Source organism: Diabrotica undecimpunctata, chromosome 11 (assembly GCF_040954645.1).
Source record: "Diabrotica undecimpunctata isolate CICGRU chromosome 11, icDiaUnde3, whole genome shotgun sequence".
In the NCBI taxonomy this organism is placed as follows: Eukaryota; Metazoa; Arthropoda; class Insecta; order Coleoptera; family Chrysomelidae; genus Diabrotica; species Diabrotica undecimpunctata.
The window spans coordinates 19,982,680-19,999,221 of record NC_092813.1 but is presented as its reverse complement, the minus strand read 5'-3'; the positions used below and the strand labels follow the sequence as shown (position 1 = coordinate 19,999,221).

General features: G+C 32.1%; 1 protein-coding gene across 1 annotated transcript in view; it reads right to left on the bottom strand.

Annotated features, from left to right (window-relative positions):
* Positions 1-16,542, bottom strand: part of LOC140452742 (uncharacterized) — a 128,393-nt gene that overhangs the window by 49,832 nt on the left and 62,019 nt on the right. The window contains exon 2 of the mRNA XM_072547068.1: positions 11,450-11,787. Within this exon, the coding sequence (XP_072403169.1) occupies positions 11,450-11,787 (338 nt within the window). The remainder of the gene's footprint in view (positions 1-11,449; positions 11,788-16,542) is intronic.

Genomic DNA, 16,542 nt, shown 5'->3' with positions numbered 1-16,542 from the left:
TCTGCTTAAAAACACCCTTATTTCTGTTTTCCGAGAGGCCCCACGTTGTTAGCGTCAATTGAAAAAGTTGTATTTTATTAATTTTATTTTTATTTATAATAAATGTTGTAATTTTTAAAATATGTGGTTCGTTGTTTAATTTAATATATACCTCAGCTAGCTCAATTATGTGTTCTAAGCAATCTGTCACTGTGTGACGTCGACTCTGTAGTCTCCTGGTAGAGTTCAAAAAGAAATTAAACCAAAATTTACTTTAGACTTTTGATAAATTAACCCAAATGAAGCACGTTATTTATTAATATTGAACAAATTTAATATAAACAATAAAATTCGTCTGCAACTTGGGTTGCCTTTAAAAAATTTACAAAAATAGGAATCGTATAAATCTTAATGTGGTTTAGTGTCGTGACAATAAAAATTTATTACAAAATGTGGAGACTCTCTACAAGTACCTAAAAACTAAATAAATATTGCAACTTTATAAAGTGTTTAAATAAACTATAAAGAAAAAGAAAATGAACACTTTATTCCGCTGACTTTTAAGTTGCATTCAAATATAATCAAAATTTCAAATGATCCCCAAAATTATTATCCAACCTCACTTTAAAACAGTTCTGATTTATTTAAAGAAAACTAACTACTCGCAAAATAATCGGTGAAACTGGAATATCAATCCTCTCTTCGGAAGTTAAGGTACGTACTATTCTATTTTTAATTTAATGATCATTAATATTTTCTATTTTTTTAAGGCCTATCGCAATTATGTTAATTCATGAATTTTAATTTTCTCAATTAAAATGACATTTCTGTACTCCAATAATAATTTATAAGTCAAATTGTTTCTCTTACTCTCTGGAACAAATTCTGGATATCTCTGCTGTGGAAACTGTGGAAAAACTAAAATTCTAATTAGACGAGTCAAAAAAAACTCCCGACCTATTCCACAGTTTCAGGGCTCCCCTTCGTTGAAAAATCCTCGTCGGCCTCTCCAAAAAACCTATTATCCGTTGCTAACAGCAACCAACGTTCTTTTTCTTTTCGTCTTCTATTTTTTTTAAACCATAAAACTGTCCTGTTCTGACACATTTGTCAATCCACATTAATTTCTCATAATCACTTTAATCACATCTAATTTGGGAATTTATAAAAAAAAATGTTCAGATATAAAACTTATTCTATTACAACTCGAACCCACATTGTGATGGCTTCATGAAATTCATGAACAACAAACTCATATAAAAATCCATTTAAGTTGTATCTTTTTTAAGATATTGAAATCATTTCAATATATATATATATATCTATATATATATATATATATATATATATATATATATATATATATATATATATATATATATATATATATATATATATATATATATATATATATTTTCATTCGCTTAAAGAAAAGGACTCTCAGGATCTCTTTACACACGCTATAGACTTAACCTAAGTAAACGTCTGATTAGAATACAAAAATAGAGCTACTCAATTGGGTTATTAAAAAAAGCAATCAACTGCAATGGATTTACTGCATTTTTCCGTTACACTGGATAATTCTCCAAACTCATTGCGTTCTTGAACCCACAAAATATCATATTTAGACCAATTACTTAACTACGATTGGATGGAATGAATAATTTACCGGAACATGAAAAAGACTTCGCTTCTAAATGTAAATTAGCAGGTTGTAGAGGATGGTTTCGCAAATAAAATGCGCTAAATGTTACATACACTTATGTTTAAATTAAAAGAATAAATAATAGTTACAAATTGTATCATCGTCATAGTTTTGTTATAAATATTTTTAATTTTTACTTAACCATCGACTCATGGTGTAAACACACACAAACACACATACTCGCACAACCCAGCCTCGAGGGAAATATGTGTTCCATTGAACAGTGGGACCGACATGTCCGAAGAAAAAATCGGTCACCGGATACCTATCTGACCCTCAAGCTATTTCACCACCCCTCCCCATCATGTGACTTACGAATGGGGGGGGGGGCTTATCTACTGGATATTACTTTGGATGCCCTGGGTAAGCGAACATCCTCTGTTTTCCTTGGTAGTGTTTAGACCACCTAATTTTAGTAGCTCAAAGAGAGCTTTTCTCTCTATGATTGATTGAATTTAATTTTATATCTTGACTCTGGTCCCTAAATACATGTGTGTTCCGGATAGAGAGCCATCAACGACTTGTCTGTTGAAGTTGAAGAACAGAAGGTTATTAGTTAAGGTGAAGTTAAAATATTAATAGAAAGAAAAGAGTATTGAGTGGTAAAGATTATTTTTTTAATGAGCAGTGATCTTTTGTATTTTTTGTAATTTTTTTTTGTGTTTTTTAGTCCTTCTGTTATTGCGTTGTTAGGGTGGCTTGTGGTTACCTCAGGTTATCAAGCGATCGTTTGGCCGTCAGTATACTGTCCTCACGTTTGGATCGTAGTCTGTCAACGCTCTTAGTGTTTGGATCGGATTGTGACTAAGGTTGTTAATGATTTCATGTGCACGTTCTTCACTCATTTTCAGGACTCTCTTTTGTTGAGAATCCCTAAATAAGAACTTTAAAGGTACGTATCTACGAAGATTGAGAGCCTCCCTAATTATAAAGTTTTGCACGATTTGAATTTTCATCTGATTTGGCTTGCACGTGTGACCCCATGCCGCTGAGGCATATGTAGGTTTGGCAGAATTATAGCATTTGCAATTTTGATCTTTGTTTTGAACTTTAGTCTACTTTTTTACCCTATTAGTGACGAGAGTAGGAGTAGATTACTAAGAAGCTTGGCCTTATGTACCGTTTGGTTGATATGCTCGGTGAATGTTAGTTTTTTATCTAACGTATTACCAAGGTATTTGGAATTATTTGCCCATTCAAATTCAATTGGAGTATTGTTAGGTTGAACCTTTTTTGTACATGATAACCTGAGTCCGGGTTGTCCGGGTTGATCGCGATTTTCTACTTAATACACTAGAATTGCATACGGTTAAGTGTCGCTTGTAAGTATCTCGCTGTCAGGTCAAGATCGCTACTACTAGCTACTATTGCAGTGTCGTTAAAGTACAGGCTCGGTATCGGTCGTGAAAATTGTGTATAGGTAAGGCGACAACAACGCTCCCTGTGGCACTCCGGCCTCTATGTTTCCGACCTTAAATAGTGTTGGTTCTATGCAAACTTAGAACCTTTTGTTGGCCAGGTAAGACGAGAAAAAATATGTCATCGCTTCGCTATATCCAAATTAGTTTGTATTTCATGTATTTCATACAGCAAGCCTTCGTAACAGACTCTGTCAAAGGCTTTGCTGTCATCAAGAAAATGGCTGCTATATATTTTCTCTCCCTTAACTCTTTTAAGATGTATTCACCTAGTCTCAATAACTGTAGTTTGTATGCATGCACTTTTGAATCCGAACTGCGCTTCTGCTATTGTCCCTATCATCTCGAACTCCTCTTTTAACCTAACTAAGATAACTCGCTCTGTAATTTTGCTTATTGCTGGTAGGAAGCAAATGGGCTGAAAAAAATGTACTGAACTAAATTATAGCATGACTATCTGGATGCTTTAAACACATATGTCTTGTAAGGTTTAAAGTTGACCACTTAAGAAAATTATATATTTGGTTTGTATATGATCTCTGCTGACCCGACTGACCCGACTGATAGTTTCTGCCATTCAGGGACGATTTTTAAAAAATAATTATTTAATTTACAAATGCGAGAGAACTTTATTGCGTTCTTAAAAGTTACAATATTAAAATCAGACTTCACTGTACAAAGTTTCAAATCAGACTGAATAATAATTAATTAAAATGAAATACATTACACATTGGAAAATAAAATAATAATTCGCAAGTTGCACTTTTATATTCAGGTCGATCATAGTTCAGGTGCTGACGCATCGAATTTAGGGTATTGGCTTATGGGGTCAACGACTATAACTCCTCCACCCTTAGTTTCTGGAATTTTTCATGGAATTGAAAAATGACCTAGGTTGGGCTTGTGGTAGGTTTTCTTCAGAATCATCTTGGATGTGAACACTCTCCATGGGACTATCATCTTTTCTTTGCCAATTCGTTCTTCTTACACATTTAATACCAAAATATGCAAAAATTATTATAATCAAAAATATTATTGATAGGTTCCAAAAGTTAAAAGGACTAGTAGCTTCTGAGTTTTTAAGTATCAATGTTTTAATTTCTTCTTGTTTCTTCTTAACTAAATGAATTTGGTCCAGTTGGACATCTTCGATATGAACTTTGGGAATCTCTTCTTGATGAGGATGAGGAATAACTATATTCGGAAGTAATAGTGGCTGACTTTCAGAAATGAGGCGATTATTGCTAAATGTTTGGTCTTCTGTGCTAAACTGGCATTGGAAGGGAACTGTGATGAGACAATTTCCAGAAATTAATTGAAGATCTGTGTTGGTACAGTTCATTTGGATTTTGGTTTTGGTTACCAAAACAGCGATGTAGTGGGACTCATCTACTTGTTGGATCATATTTTTTGAAATCTGAACTTCTATTCTTTGGCATCTCGTAGGATTAGATTTCAGTTTAAGGAGTTGGAATAGACAGTCTTCTTCATTTTTACTTTTCAGATGATTCTCGGGACAGAAGAATTTTGGCTTCAGATTGGAGCATGGTACAGATGTGTATTGGTAAAAATTTTCATTCATTATCAGATAGGTGTTAGGGGGTGGTAGTTCGATTTACAGTAGGAATCGAGTATAAATGATAGTAGAAGTATTCGTCGGGATAAGCTATTGGAACATGGACAATGAAAACAATTGTCAAGTTGGAGTAGTACGCTTCTGTTTCTAAGATATTATAATATTTAATTATGTCTGATGTGATATTCGGATAAATTAGTTCGTTTCTTCAATGATATTTCATAATTTGAGTTAATTTTGACTTTAGTTCATTAATCTTTACTATACTACTATTTAAAATACCTAGTCTCGCAAATGTTATAGAGTTTTCTATTTCTGTTAGCAACTGTAATATAATATTTATACTTATACTTAATTGATCTAAAATATTTCAAGTTATAAGGAAATCTTCAAAATTAAAAATAAATTTATTAAGGTTTGAACGAATAGATTCTAAACCAGAGAAAATTACTTTTTGGTTACTCTTTATGAGAGAAATAGTATTATTAAAATTCTCTACAATATCTGTCGATAATAAAATTTGTTTATTAAGTCTTTAGTCTCGGCTTGTTGAAGGCCCAGGACTATCATCGTTGTCATTAGGAACCTGCAAGAGTTTTTTCCGGTTAGTTTTTGGTCGTCTTAAGTTTTGTTTATGTAAAAGTCTTTTTTGAGTAGCAACTTTAATTTTTGTATCTTTAACAACTTTATCTTTCATAAATTTAGGGTTAAGTTTATTTCGTACAAGTGTAGTGTTTTTCCTGTAAACATCACTGAAACACATCACATCATCCTGTCTTCTTCGTATGTGAGTGGTTCGTGTCGATCCTTATTGTGATATTCAATACATTTTTCTTTTGGTTCGGTCAATTTTTTATTAAGCTCTTTATAGATCTCTTTGGTCATATCTCTATGTTTCTGCATATAATTATTAATCAGTTTTTGGATTCAGATTGGATCAGATTTATAATATCTATAGGCTTTTGTTGAGTTACGGAATGTATTGAGTTATTATATCCTAAAATAGCATAAGGCATTTGATTTAAGATATGAATTTTTCCATCCGATTTACTTCTAATTATTCGTAGGTGTTCTATTAGAGTAGAATGAAATCTCTCTATAGATCCTTTAGATTGGGTACTATTTGTAGTAACATAATGAGTTTTTACTTTATGTATGTCGAAGAATTCTTGTACAACAGAGTTTTTTAATTCTGTGCCTCGGTCCATAGTTACGAGATCAGGAATTCCATGATGTGTCATGAAGGTTAGAAAAGCTCTTACAATTTCAGTACTTGTCAAAGCTGAAAGTGGGTATGCTTGACCGTATTTAGAAAATGTGTCTATTATAGTAAGAAATTTTTGGCCTTGACTTTGAAAAGTGTCTGCAAATATTATTTCAAACGGTTTCGTAGCTGTGGGTGTAATCATTAATTTTTGATTTGGCGGATTACGATCATATTTATCGACTTGGCAAATATTACAATTATTTATAAAATCTGTTACATCTTGTTTTATTCCTGGCCAATAGTAGGTACGTTTAATTCTAGTTTCTGTTTCTAGAATGCCTCGGTGATTGGTTTTTCCTTCATGAAATAACCTTATTTTTTCATGCTGTTCATCTTTGTCTACTAAATCTTTTAAGATGCTGTTACATGCAGAATTTTTAAATGTGTTTTTTAACGTTTCTAATATTTCTGGTATAAAGGTATCTTCTTTGAAGTAAACAGCATATTTGTATTTTGGGTCAATGTAATTTTTAAATATATTAATAGTTTCTTGTACAATATTATTTTTTGAAATTTGGATATAAAGTCTTTTTCTGTTGGGAAATATTTTTTCAATTTTTGGTTTGGCAGCTGAGTGTAAAACAAAATCAATTACAATTTGGTGATCAAAAACATTGAGATGTTTATCAGAAATGAGCATTCCTAGTATTGGATCTTCTATACTAGTATGTACAGTTTCTCCATCATCATTGTTATCTTCAATGTCATTATCTTGGTCATTTCCTTGTTCTATGTTTTCTTCGTTAATGTCATCGTCGATATTTACAGCCATCGAAACGCTATCATCATCGTTCCTTGTCGGAGTCTTATTTTGTTCTTCTATGTATTTTAAAAATTCATTACAATGAATCTTTATTCTAGATAGGGAGTCTGCATTTGCATTGCAACTTCCTTTCTTGTATTCGATTATGTAATCAAATTCCTCTAATTTTAAACGCCATCTTACTAATCGTGAATTTGGTTCTTTTAGAGACATAAGCCACTGTAAAGGTTTATGGTCTGTCATAATTTTAAACTGTCTTCCAAATAGATAAGGCCTAAAATATTTAGTTGCCCATACTATCGCAAGAAGTTCTTTTTCTATAACACTGTAGTTTTGTTCGGACTAGTTTAATGTTCTCGAGGCATAAGCTACTGGTTTGTCTTGAACATTTACTAGTTGAGATAATACGGCTCCTACTGCTACATTACTTGCATCAGTAGTTAATATAAAATCTTTATCAAAATCTGGATACTGAAGTATAGGTTCATTAATTAATAAATTTTTGCAATCTTCGAAACATTTTACAAATTCTGAAGTGTGTTCTATTTTAGCATCCTTTTTTAAACATTTCGTTAATGGTTTAGTTAATCTGGCAAAATCTTTTATAAATCTCCTGTAATATCCTAACAATCCTAAAAATCCTTTTATTTCGCGTGCTGTTTTAGGAATTGGATATTTGACAATTGCATTAATCTTATCTTTGTTTGGTTTTACACCTTCTGTAGTTACAATATGACCAAGATACGCTACTTTTTTTCTTAGAAATTCACACTTATCTAGTTGTATTTTAAAATTATTAGCTTGTAAACGTTTAAAAACTTTTTCTAAATTTACAATATGCTCTTGTAGTGAGGTAGAAAAAATAATTATATCGTCTAAGTAAACAAGACAGATGTCATCTTGAAGACCTCGCAGAATATCGTCCATAACTCTCTGAAAAGTTGCAGGAGCATTCTTGAGTCCAAATGGCATACGAACATATTCATAATGTCCATTCTCAATATTGAAAGCTGTCTTGGGAATATCGTCTGGGTGCATCTCAATCTAATGAAAACCACTAGCTAGATCAAGTGTACTAAAATAGTTGCATCTGCCTAATTTATCAAGTGTATCGATAATATTTGGTAATGGGTATTTGTCTGGAATTGCTTTCTCGTTCAGTTTCCTATAATCTACGACAATTCTCCATTTCTTTTTTCCTGATGCATCTGCTTTTTTGGGTACTACCCAGATAGGCGAGGACCAAGGTGAGTTGCTTGGTCTAATAATTCCTTGTTCTAACATTTTGTTTATTTGACTATTTACTTCTGGTTTATGAACAAAAGGGTATCTATACGATTTACTATAAATAGGTAGTTCATCCTTAGTTTTTATAAAATGCTTAACTCTATTTGTAAATGTAAGAGGTTTATCCTCGCTATGAAAAAGATTAGAATATTTATTACAAGTTTTTAGAATATTTTGTTTTTCTTCAGAGTTCATATGAGATGTACGGATTAAATTTTCAATATTAAATTTTTCGATTTCGTCTGCAGGCACTATGTCTGCATTGAATAATTCATGACAATTTTCGTCAAAAGGAACAGTATCAATTGGAGCATCTAAGGTGACAAAAATTTCATCTTGGGTTCAGTTATAGATTTCGACTAGAGCAAAACCGTCTATTGCGTGCGAGAGACATGCAGGGATTTCACATTTTTGAATAGTTTGGTCAGGGATAAATATACATCCTGATTTTTGAGAAACTGGAATTTTAGCTACACTACAAGATAAGGGGTCCAATTTTTGTTTAAAGATTATTTTTAGGTCAGATTTATAGTATGTTATAGGTATACTAGAATATGGAGTAGTTAATTGGGAATTTACGAAATCTAACTTAGCATTAAGATATTTTATGTTATCTAGTCCTAAAAGACCATCGAAACTCCTATGAAAATCAAAAAGATGGAACTTAATCTTACCTTCCTGATTAAATTCTAAAAAAATGGGGATTTCTGCACAAAAGTCTTTCTTTGTACTTTGAAATACTGCGGAAACAACAAAGGGTTCATAAGATATAATTTTTGTAGAAAAGGTTAGCTTTTTCGGGGTTTAAAAAAGATTTAGAGGAACCTGTATCTACCAGTAACTTTAATGGAGGATCATGAATCTGAATATATGGCAGTTCTCTTTTATTTGTGGAAAAATTTAATTCTATTAAGTCGGTTGGTTTTGAAAGATGCCGTCTTGAAAATTTTGATGATGCTGTTCGTTAACAATATCATAAGTTTGTTGATGAGAAGTCTGAGGAGTATTTTGGTAATCACTATTATTGATCGATTCGTATTCAGTATTATATAGTTCTTCGAATGTAAAATTTTGATTTGGATTTCTAGGGTTGTGGAAATTATTCCTGAATTGGGGAGTACTATTTCTAGTAGTTGTACTCATAGGAGTAGATGTGTTTGGAGCAAAATTGGGATTTGATCGCCAAGCGTTCTGAGCTGGCTTGTTAGAGTTTTGAAAGCTATTTCTGAACTGGGGAATACTATTTCTAGTAGATGTACTCATGTTAGTGGGTCTGTTGGAAACAAAATTTGGATTTGGTCGCCAAACATTTTGGGTTGGCCTATTAGAATTTTGAACATTATACTGATAGTTTTGGGGAGTGTTTCTTTGATACTGATGTGATTGTGAAGGTTGAAAATGTCTATCATTGCGAGAATTTATTTGGGAATTTAAATGAAAGTTATAGTTTGGTTTTCTAGAATATTTGTTACTATTATTATTATTATTAGTGTTAAAATTTTGACTTTTTTGATAGTATTTAATATTATCTTCTTCTTTAATGAATTGTATAGCTTGCTCGATAGATTGTGGTCTCATTGCACGAATTATGGGTCCTAAAGGTTCTCTTAAACCTGCTAAAAATGTTTTCAATGCTTGTTTGTTAAAGAAATCTCGTCTATATGTACGTTCCTGACCAAGATGGTGTAAATCTATATAGTTACAAATAGAATATAATAAATCTAGCACCTTTTCATGAAATTGATAAGGTGTTTCGTTTGGCTTTTGTTTAAGATTAACTAGATCCTGATTTAGACAATTTTCGTCTCTTTGATCAGCAAAATTTAAAATTAATGTATTTTTTATACCATCCCAATCAGTATTGCCGCTAATCGCAATTATTTCTTCAGCTCTTCCTTCTAATTTATTTAATATACCGTTCAATAATAAACAATTTTGAAAGCTATTAGGATTAGTTGTATCAAAATAATGTTGTAAGATTGATTCGGTAGCATTTATAAATCTATAAAGTTTATTGATATTGCCATCAAAACGAGGAATAATGGCTAAATTTGCGATATCTAACTTAGGTACAATAATAGTAGCATTTGAAGTACTTGGTGAAGTCATTTTATTTTTATTTAATACTTTTCTTTCTTAATTATATTCTTATCTATCAAAAATAATAAGTAAATAATACGTACTCTTGACTATTATTGTCACAAAAGGATTTAATAGGCAAAGAGGAGTCTGAATATGAATAAAAATTATTAGCTTACCACATTTATGTACTTCTGCTTGTTTATTCTGATATCCCTGGAAATTCTGGATGTCCTGATGGAGCCCAAAATCACTGACAGTTCGAAAAGTTTATGAAAAACGGAAACCGGTTCTTTTTTCGTCAAAGAGTTAAAACTCACGAATATCCGCAATGGAATTCTACGAAAAATCCACTAAGACTGCGCCACTGATAGTTTCTGCCCTTCAGGGACAATTTTTAAAAAATAATTATTTAATTTACAAATGCGAGAGAACTTTATTGCGTTCTTAAAAGTTACAATATTAAAATCAGACTTCACTGTACAAAGTTTCAAATCAGACTGAATAATAATTAATTAAAATGAAATACATTACACATTGGAAAATAAAACAATAATTCGCAAGTTGCACTTTTATATTCAGGTCGATCATAGTTCAGGTGGTGACGCATCGGATTTAGGGTATTGGCTTATGGGGTCAACGACTATAACTCCCGTCACCTCACAAAGTGATGCGGTTCTCTAAAGTGAGCTGGAGCCAGTGAGTCGAATCTTAGATGACCGGGAACTCCCGACACACCTATAGCTCTAGTTAGTTTTTGATAACGGTAAATAACAGATGTCAATGTCGGTAGGTTTGTTACGATGTATTAGTAGCTAATATTTCAAAAACTTCGAAACAGAAGGTATTTCTTGGTGTCCTATCTGTGATGAATGTTGGCGATCATCCTGGCAACCTATGTGTTATCTTGAGCAGCGGTAAAAAGCTGCACATATGTTGTGTTGAACCAGGTTCTGAAGATTTTCAACCAGGATGTTCTTCTTCTTACTGCATCTCGCTTTCCAAATATTTTTAGTTGCAGGATGGCTTATAGGTAGTCGACTACTTCTATAAAATTTGAATGTAAATTTCGATGGACGCGGTAAAATTTTCGAGTGCGATATACGATCGAATCGTATAAAAATGCTCTTTAAAAGTATGTGCCACTAAGTAAATCGACATTTTTATCGATTCGGAAGAAAATTAGAATTAAAAGTACAAGAGAAGTGTGGAGTATAATTTTACATTAACGCATGAATTTTTTATTTATAAAACCTAATGTGTTATACAAGAGAACATAAATGTAGCGTAAAATTTATTTTGTCCAACTTTACACAATTTCCTTTCTTTCTCTATTTCTTTAAGTTTACAGTTTATTTTTAATAATCAACCTTACCTAATTTTAATTTTCTAGATATTTCAGCAAACTCCGCTTCATATATTTGCCTTCTTTTTCTAATTTCAGCTAGTTCCTCGTCCTCCGATTCGGACCTCGGTCTTTTTCCAACTCTTTCTCTTGACTTGGATCTACTTCTAGATGTCTTACTTTCTAGCAATCTCTTTTGTTCATATTTATTAAATTTTTCGTATTTATTGTCTTTAACATTTTTCTGAGATTTCGAGGGCTGCTTAGAGAATATTGGATTAATAGATGTGTTTGTTTTCAAATTAGACATTTTTTCGGGTTTGTTTTTTGATTTTTCTGTTCTTGTCTTCTTGTCGTTTTCAGAAGAGCTAAAAAATATTATTATTTAATGATAAAATTGTAGGCATAAAACTGTATTATAATATTGATGATGAAAGAATCTAACAAAAATACTATAAATAAGGATACAAGGAAATAAACTTTAGCTTTTTTAACTATCCAGAGGTTACAATATGTGAAGACCCAACAAGGGACCCATGTAGAAGTCATACAAATATCCCTGGCACATTATTTAAGGAACCCCTCTTTCAGTTGAACTAATATCAGAGCATGGGAGAAATGAATACCATCATCTAACTAATCTCCTATAGTAACGGGTATTAAATATAGAACAAACAACTAATACTATATTAACTTAATTACTAATAACTAATTCAAGATTCAGAATGATTCTACGGTGTCACAATTTGTTAGAAATAAAACAAAAAGGTGGTTGAAAAAGTATAAAAATAAATGGAGTGCAAAAAAGAAGCACACCCATTTAAAGAAAATCATTAACAACATTGACAAAAGACTTTTGGCTAATCTAGTTGATCATAGCATAAGAGAGATGAGAAATGGGCACTTTCATTTGAGTAAACATCTTTGCAACATAGGTTGAGTGAATCATGTTTCAGAAAATGAAAAATAGAGAGAAAAACGTATGATAAAGTGACAACTGTACATGGAACGCCATAAGATAAGGCAGGTATTCTTGTCTTGTCTCTATAAGCCGGTTGTGCATCTCTGGAGGTTCTAGTCTTCGTAATACGGAGCGTTGTAAATATGTATAAATCTGTTCTTACATTCTTACATCTATTGCTACATCTCACTATTTACAGATTAACGGTTATTGACTAACAACAGACTTAGTTGACGATGATAGGAGGTTAACTTTAAATTCGTCTGTTGTGACTATTCACTACGAGTAATTGAAATTACATATGTTTAATTACAATTAACGATTGAATAGTGATCTATTGTTATTGACCTTGACTACTCTTCTAGCTACTTTTGTATTATATCAATCTGTGACGAATCGCCTCGTTACTGCGGCAATTATTGTTAATAATATTATGCTTATCTGGCAAGGTTCCACTTAATTGCAACGAATGTGTTTTTTACATATCTGATATACAAGGACAAAACAAATATTGAGCCAGAAGAAATCTTTATACTCTTCATAAAGTTGCTTGTTTTTATTAAGAGCACAAAACTTTTTGCTGGAGTTTAATCAAAGATTATTTAGTATAAAGGTCTTATGATCAAGTACTAGAAGCAGGTAGTGAATTATCTGATATAAATCGAAAAATGTAGAAAAATTTAGAAAATGTTCATCAAATTAATTGTATAATGCACATTCTATACAGAATAGGACTATTCGATTTAATATTAGTGAATGCACATTGACATTGAAAATAAATATAATTAAATATAATTATTCAATATTATATAATATTGAAAATATACTTGAAAATAAATATGATATTGAAAATAAGGATTCATATTCAGACAATGATTCAAATTAAAATTTCCCTAGCGAGAATACAATATTAAACTCTGGAGATAGTTCAGAGTCGCATAGTAATATTGAAAACGTTAACAAATTAGTTAGTTCTGAAAATTTTCATATAAATCTAACAGTTATCTAGTGTGGTAGTGTCTAGTGAGGTAGTGAGTAATGAAAATTTCGACAACATCGCGACCGAAAGTGATACCATACATACCACTGGTATTTCCCATAGCAGTGATAGCAAAACGGGATTAAAGATTTCTACACACAGAAGATCTCATTCAGTACGCAATGCAGAGAGCAGTCTGGATGATGCTAAAGTAACGAAAAAGAAGACAAAAGAGAAAATAAAAATGACGGAAGACAACAAGACAAAACAAGGCAAAATTGTAGCATTTCTATTTCCCCTGGTATATGTTAAAACACAGAAAAATCTTCTCAATCTTTTTGCGTCGCTGAGATTCATAATATAGAAATTTTTAGTCTGTGTGTAATAACACTAATTGATATTTTGTTTGATATTGATTCCGTCTATTAGATATTGCGCGACAAATAAACAGGAATCTTTTCGCTGATGCGGGCAAGATATTCTTTTGAGAAAATAATATCAGTATACGATGGACATCCAAAGCAGTTGGTTTTATTGTTTGAGTCCGGATTTTCTTCTTAAAATTCGTTATTGTTATTCGTTATTTGTCTTCGAGAATTCAATAAAGTAAAGTAAAGTGTAATAATAGTTAGGAGAAGCAGATTCGGTTCAGAAGAGATAAGATCTCGGTATGTAGTTTTCAAAACCGGCAATTTTTTGCTTAATTTCATAAGTTAAGAGATGAATTTAAACTCAAAATGCTATTTGACAGTATTTGTTCAGTGAATTAGTTCATCACCGATTTGTTGTACTGTATACTATGTAATAAAAGTGAAAAACAGCGTGTCCAACGTCTTAAGAGGTCCACATGGTTTTAAGTAAGAATTAAGCAGCCTAGTTTTGAAGAATACATTTTGTTATCATCCAGGATAATCTGAAGCCCAATTAAATGTTTGACCTCCGCAAGTCCATTTTGTGTTTTCATGGGTCCATCTAGATCATTTGCAGTTTGTGTGGGATAGGGTGTTTGATTTGTATCCAATTCCAAGGTAATAAACTTTCTTAAAGGAAATACACAGCCCGTGAAACAAGGTACTTTTTGTTGAAATTTTTTTAAGTAAAATAAGCATTTTTCATTAATATACAAAGGTTTGCTTTCATGACAAACTGAAAAATGATAAATAAAGTCTCCTTTTAAATAAAGTTAACTTTAATAATTATTTTTTTTTTTTTTTATTTAAAGAAACAAAGTCGCATCCACCCAAAGGTTATTAGCGACACTCCTGTAACATTTGTAATAATATTAAATTAACGTTTGTAACAGTCAATCATTGTAACAATTAATTACAATTTGTGAACAATTGAACATTTGTAACAATTAATTAAGTTAAATTTTGTGTAACATATTTATACATTTTAAGTAACCTAATAAATTGTCCGGAACTAAACTTTTGTTGAGTAGTGCTTTCAGGTTATTTGGCAAATTGTAAGACTGTCTTTGATTTACATATTTAGGACAGTCTATCAAGAAGTGCTTTATACTGTCTACTGTATTGCATGCTTCGCATTTTGGTGGTTCACTATTTGAGAAGAGATAGGCATGAGTATACCTACAGTGTCCAAGTCGTAGACGTGTAATAATAGTTTGGCATCTTCTACTTCTGGCTGTGCACTTCCATGAAAAAATATCACTTTTGATGGTTCTGAGTTTCGAACTAGAGTCACTCCACTCCCGATTCCACGCACTTAACACCTTATTTTTGAAATAAACTTTTAGATCGCCTGCGATACTCCGACACTCTGTTTCTGATACGTCACTGGTGATAGCGTTACGCGCACTAGTATCTGCTTCTTCATTCCCTTCTATGCCTATATGAGATGGTATCCATAGGAAGTGGACTCTTCTGAAATTTTCTTGAGCTTTCATTAATTCGGCCCTGATAATTTTCTCAATGGGGTGTTTAGGGTATACATTTTGCATAGCTTTGACTGCGCTGAGAGAGTCAGAAAGGACTAGACAACAAGGGATGTTTTTAATATTTACTTGCTTGATGGCTTTGAGCAAACCAAATAGTTCTGCAGTATAGATGCTTGAATTTAGAGGAAGTTTAAATTGAAAAGTGTCATTTGGGGTTACCACTGCTACTCCAACGCCAAGTTCCCCTTTGGATGCATCTGTATAAATTTTAATCCACTCATTGTATTGTTGATCTAGGATTGAATTTAGTTTAACTTTAAAAATAATAGGACTAGTTTCATGTTTATTATATATGCTTAACTCTGTAATGACTTTGGGCTGTTCAATAGTCCAAGGTAGATAGTTATTGGTATTCGTTTGAAATACTGTTGGGAATTGAATGTTCAGTCTGGAGCTATATAATCGGATTCTCTCGTAATAAGGTTTGGGAGCACGGGGCTTATTATTGTAATAATTAATATATTTGTTACTAAAAGTATTACAGTAGAGGGGTTTTTTTATATTTGAGGCTATAGATGTAGCATGCGCTAGAGCTAAGTACATTCTTCGGTAATTTAGAGGTGGTTCGCCGGCTTCGCTCAGTATGCTTTCGGAGGGAGTTGTCCGGAAGGCTCCGAGTGCAATTCTAATACCAGCGTTGTGTATGCTGTCAAGTTTTTTAAGTAGTGTTTTTGAAGCAGATGCATATGCAATTGATCCATAATCTAATTTAGATCTAATTAGTGTTTTATATATTCTCAACAGAGTTTCCTGATCTGGTCCCCAATTTCGGTTTGCCAATGTTTTCATTAGATTCAGTCTTTTATGACATGTTAAAACTGTTTGTTTTATATGTTCTTGCCAAGTAAGTTTTTGATCAAACCACATACCTAAGAACTTTGCCGTTGGTTTAAATGGTAGCGTAGTGTTGTATAATTTTAATGTAGGGGGCATTGATGAGACCTTTTTGGAGAAGAGTATACCTGATGTTTTTGTTACTGAAAATTTGAATCCGGTCGTTAGAGACCATTGTTCTAATTGGTTTAGAAAACATTGCAAAGCGTTTGTCATTGATTCGGTGTTATTTCCTTTGATATAGACAACAAGGTCATCTGCGAAAAGTCGAGCCTTTAGAGGTTTAGTAAGGTTGTTAATAATATTATTTATTGCCACTAAGAATAAAGTAGGGCTTAGGACTGATCCTTGGGGTGTTCCATTTTCTTCACTTTTCTCCTCTGAGTAAGTAT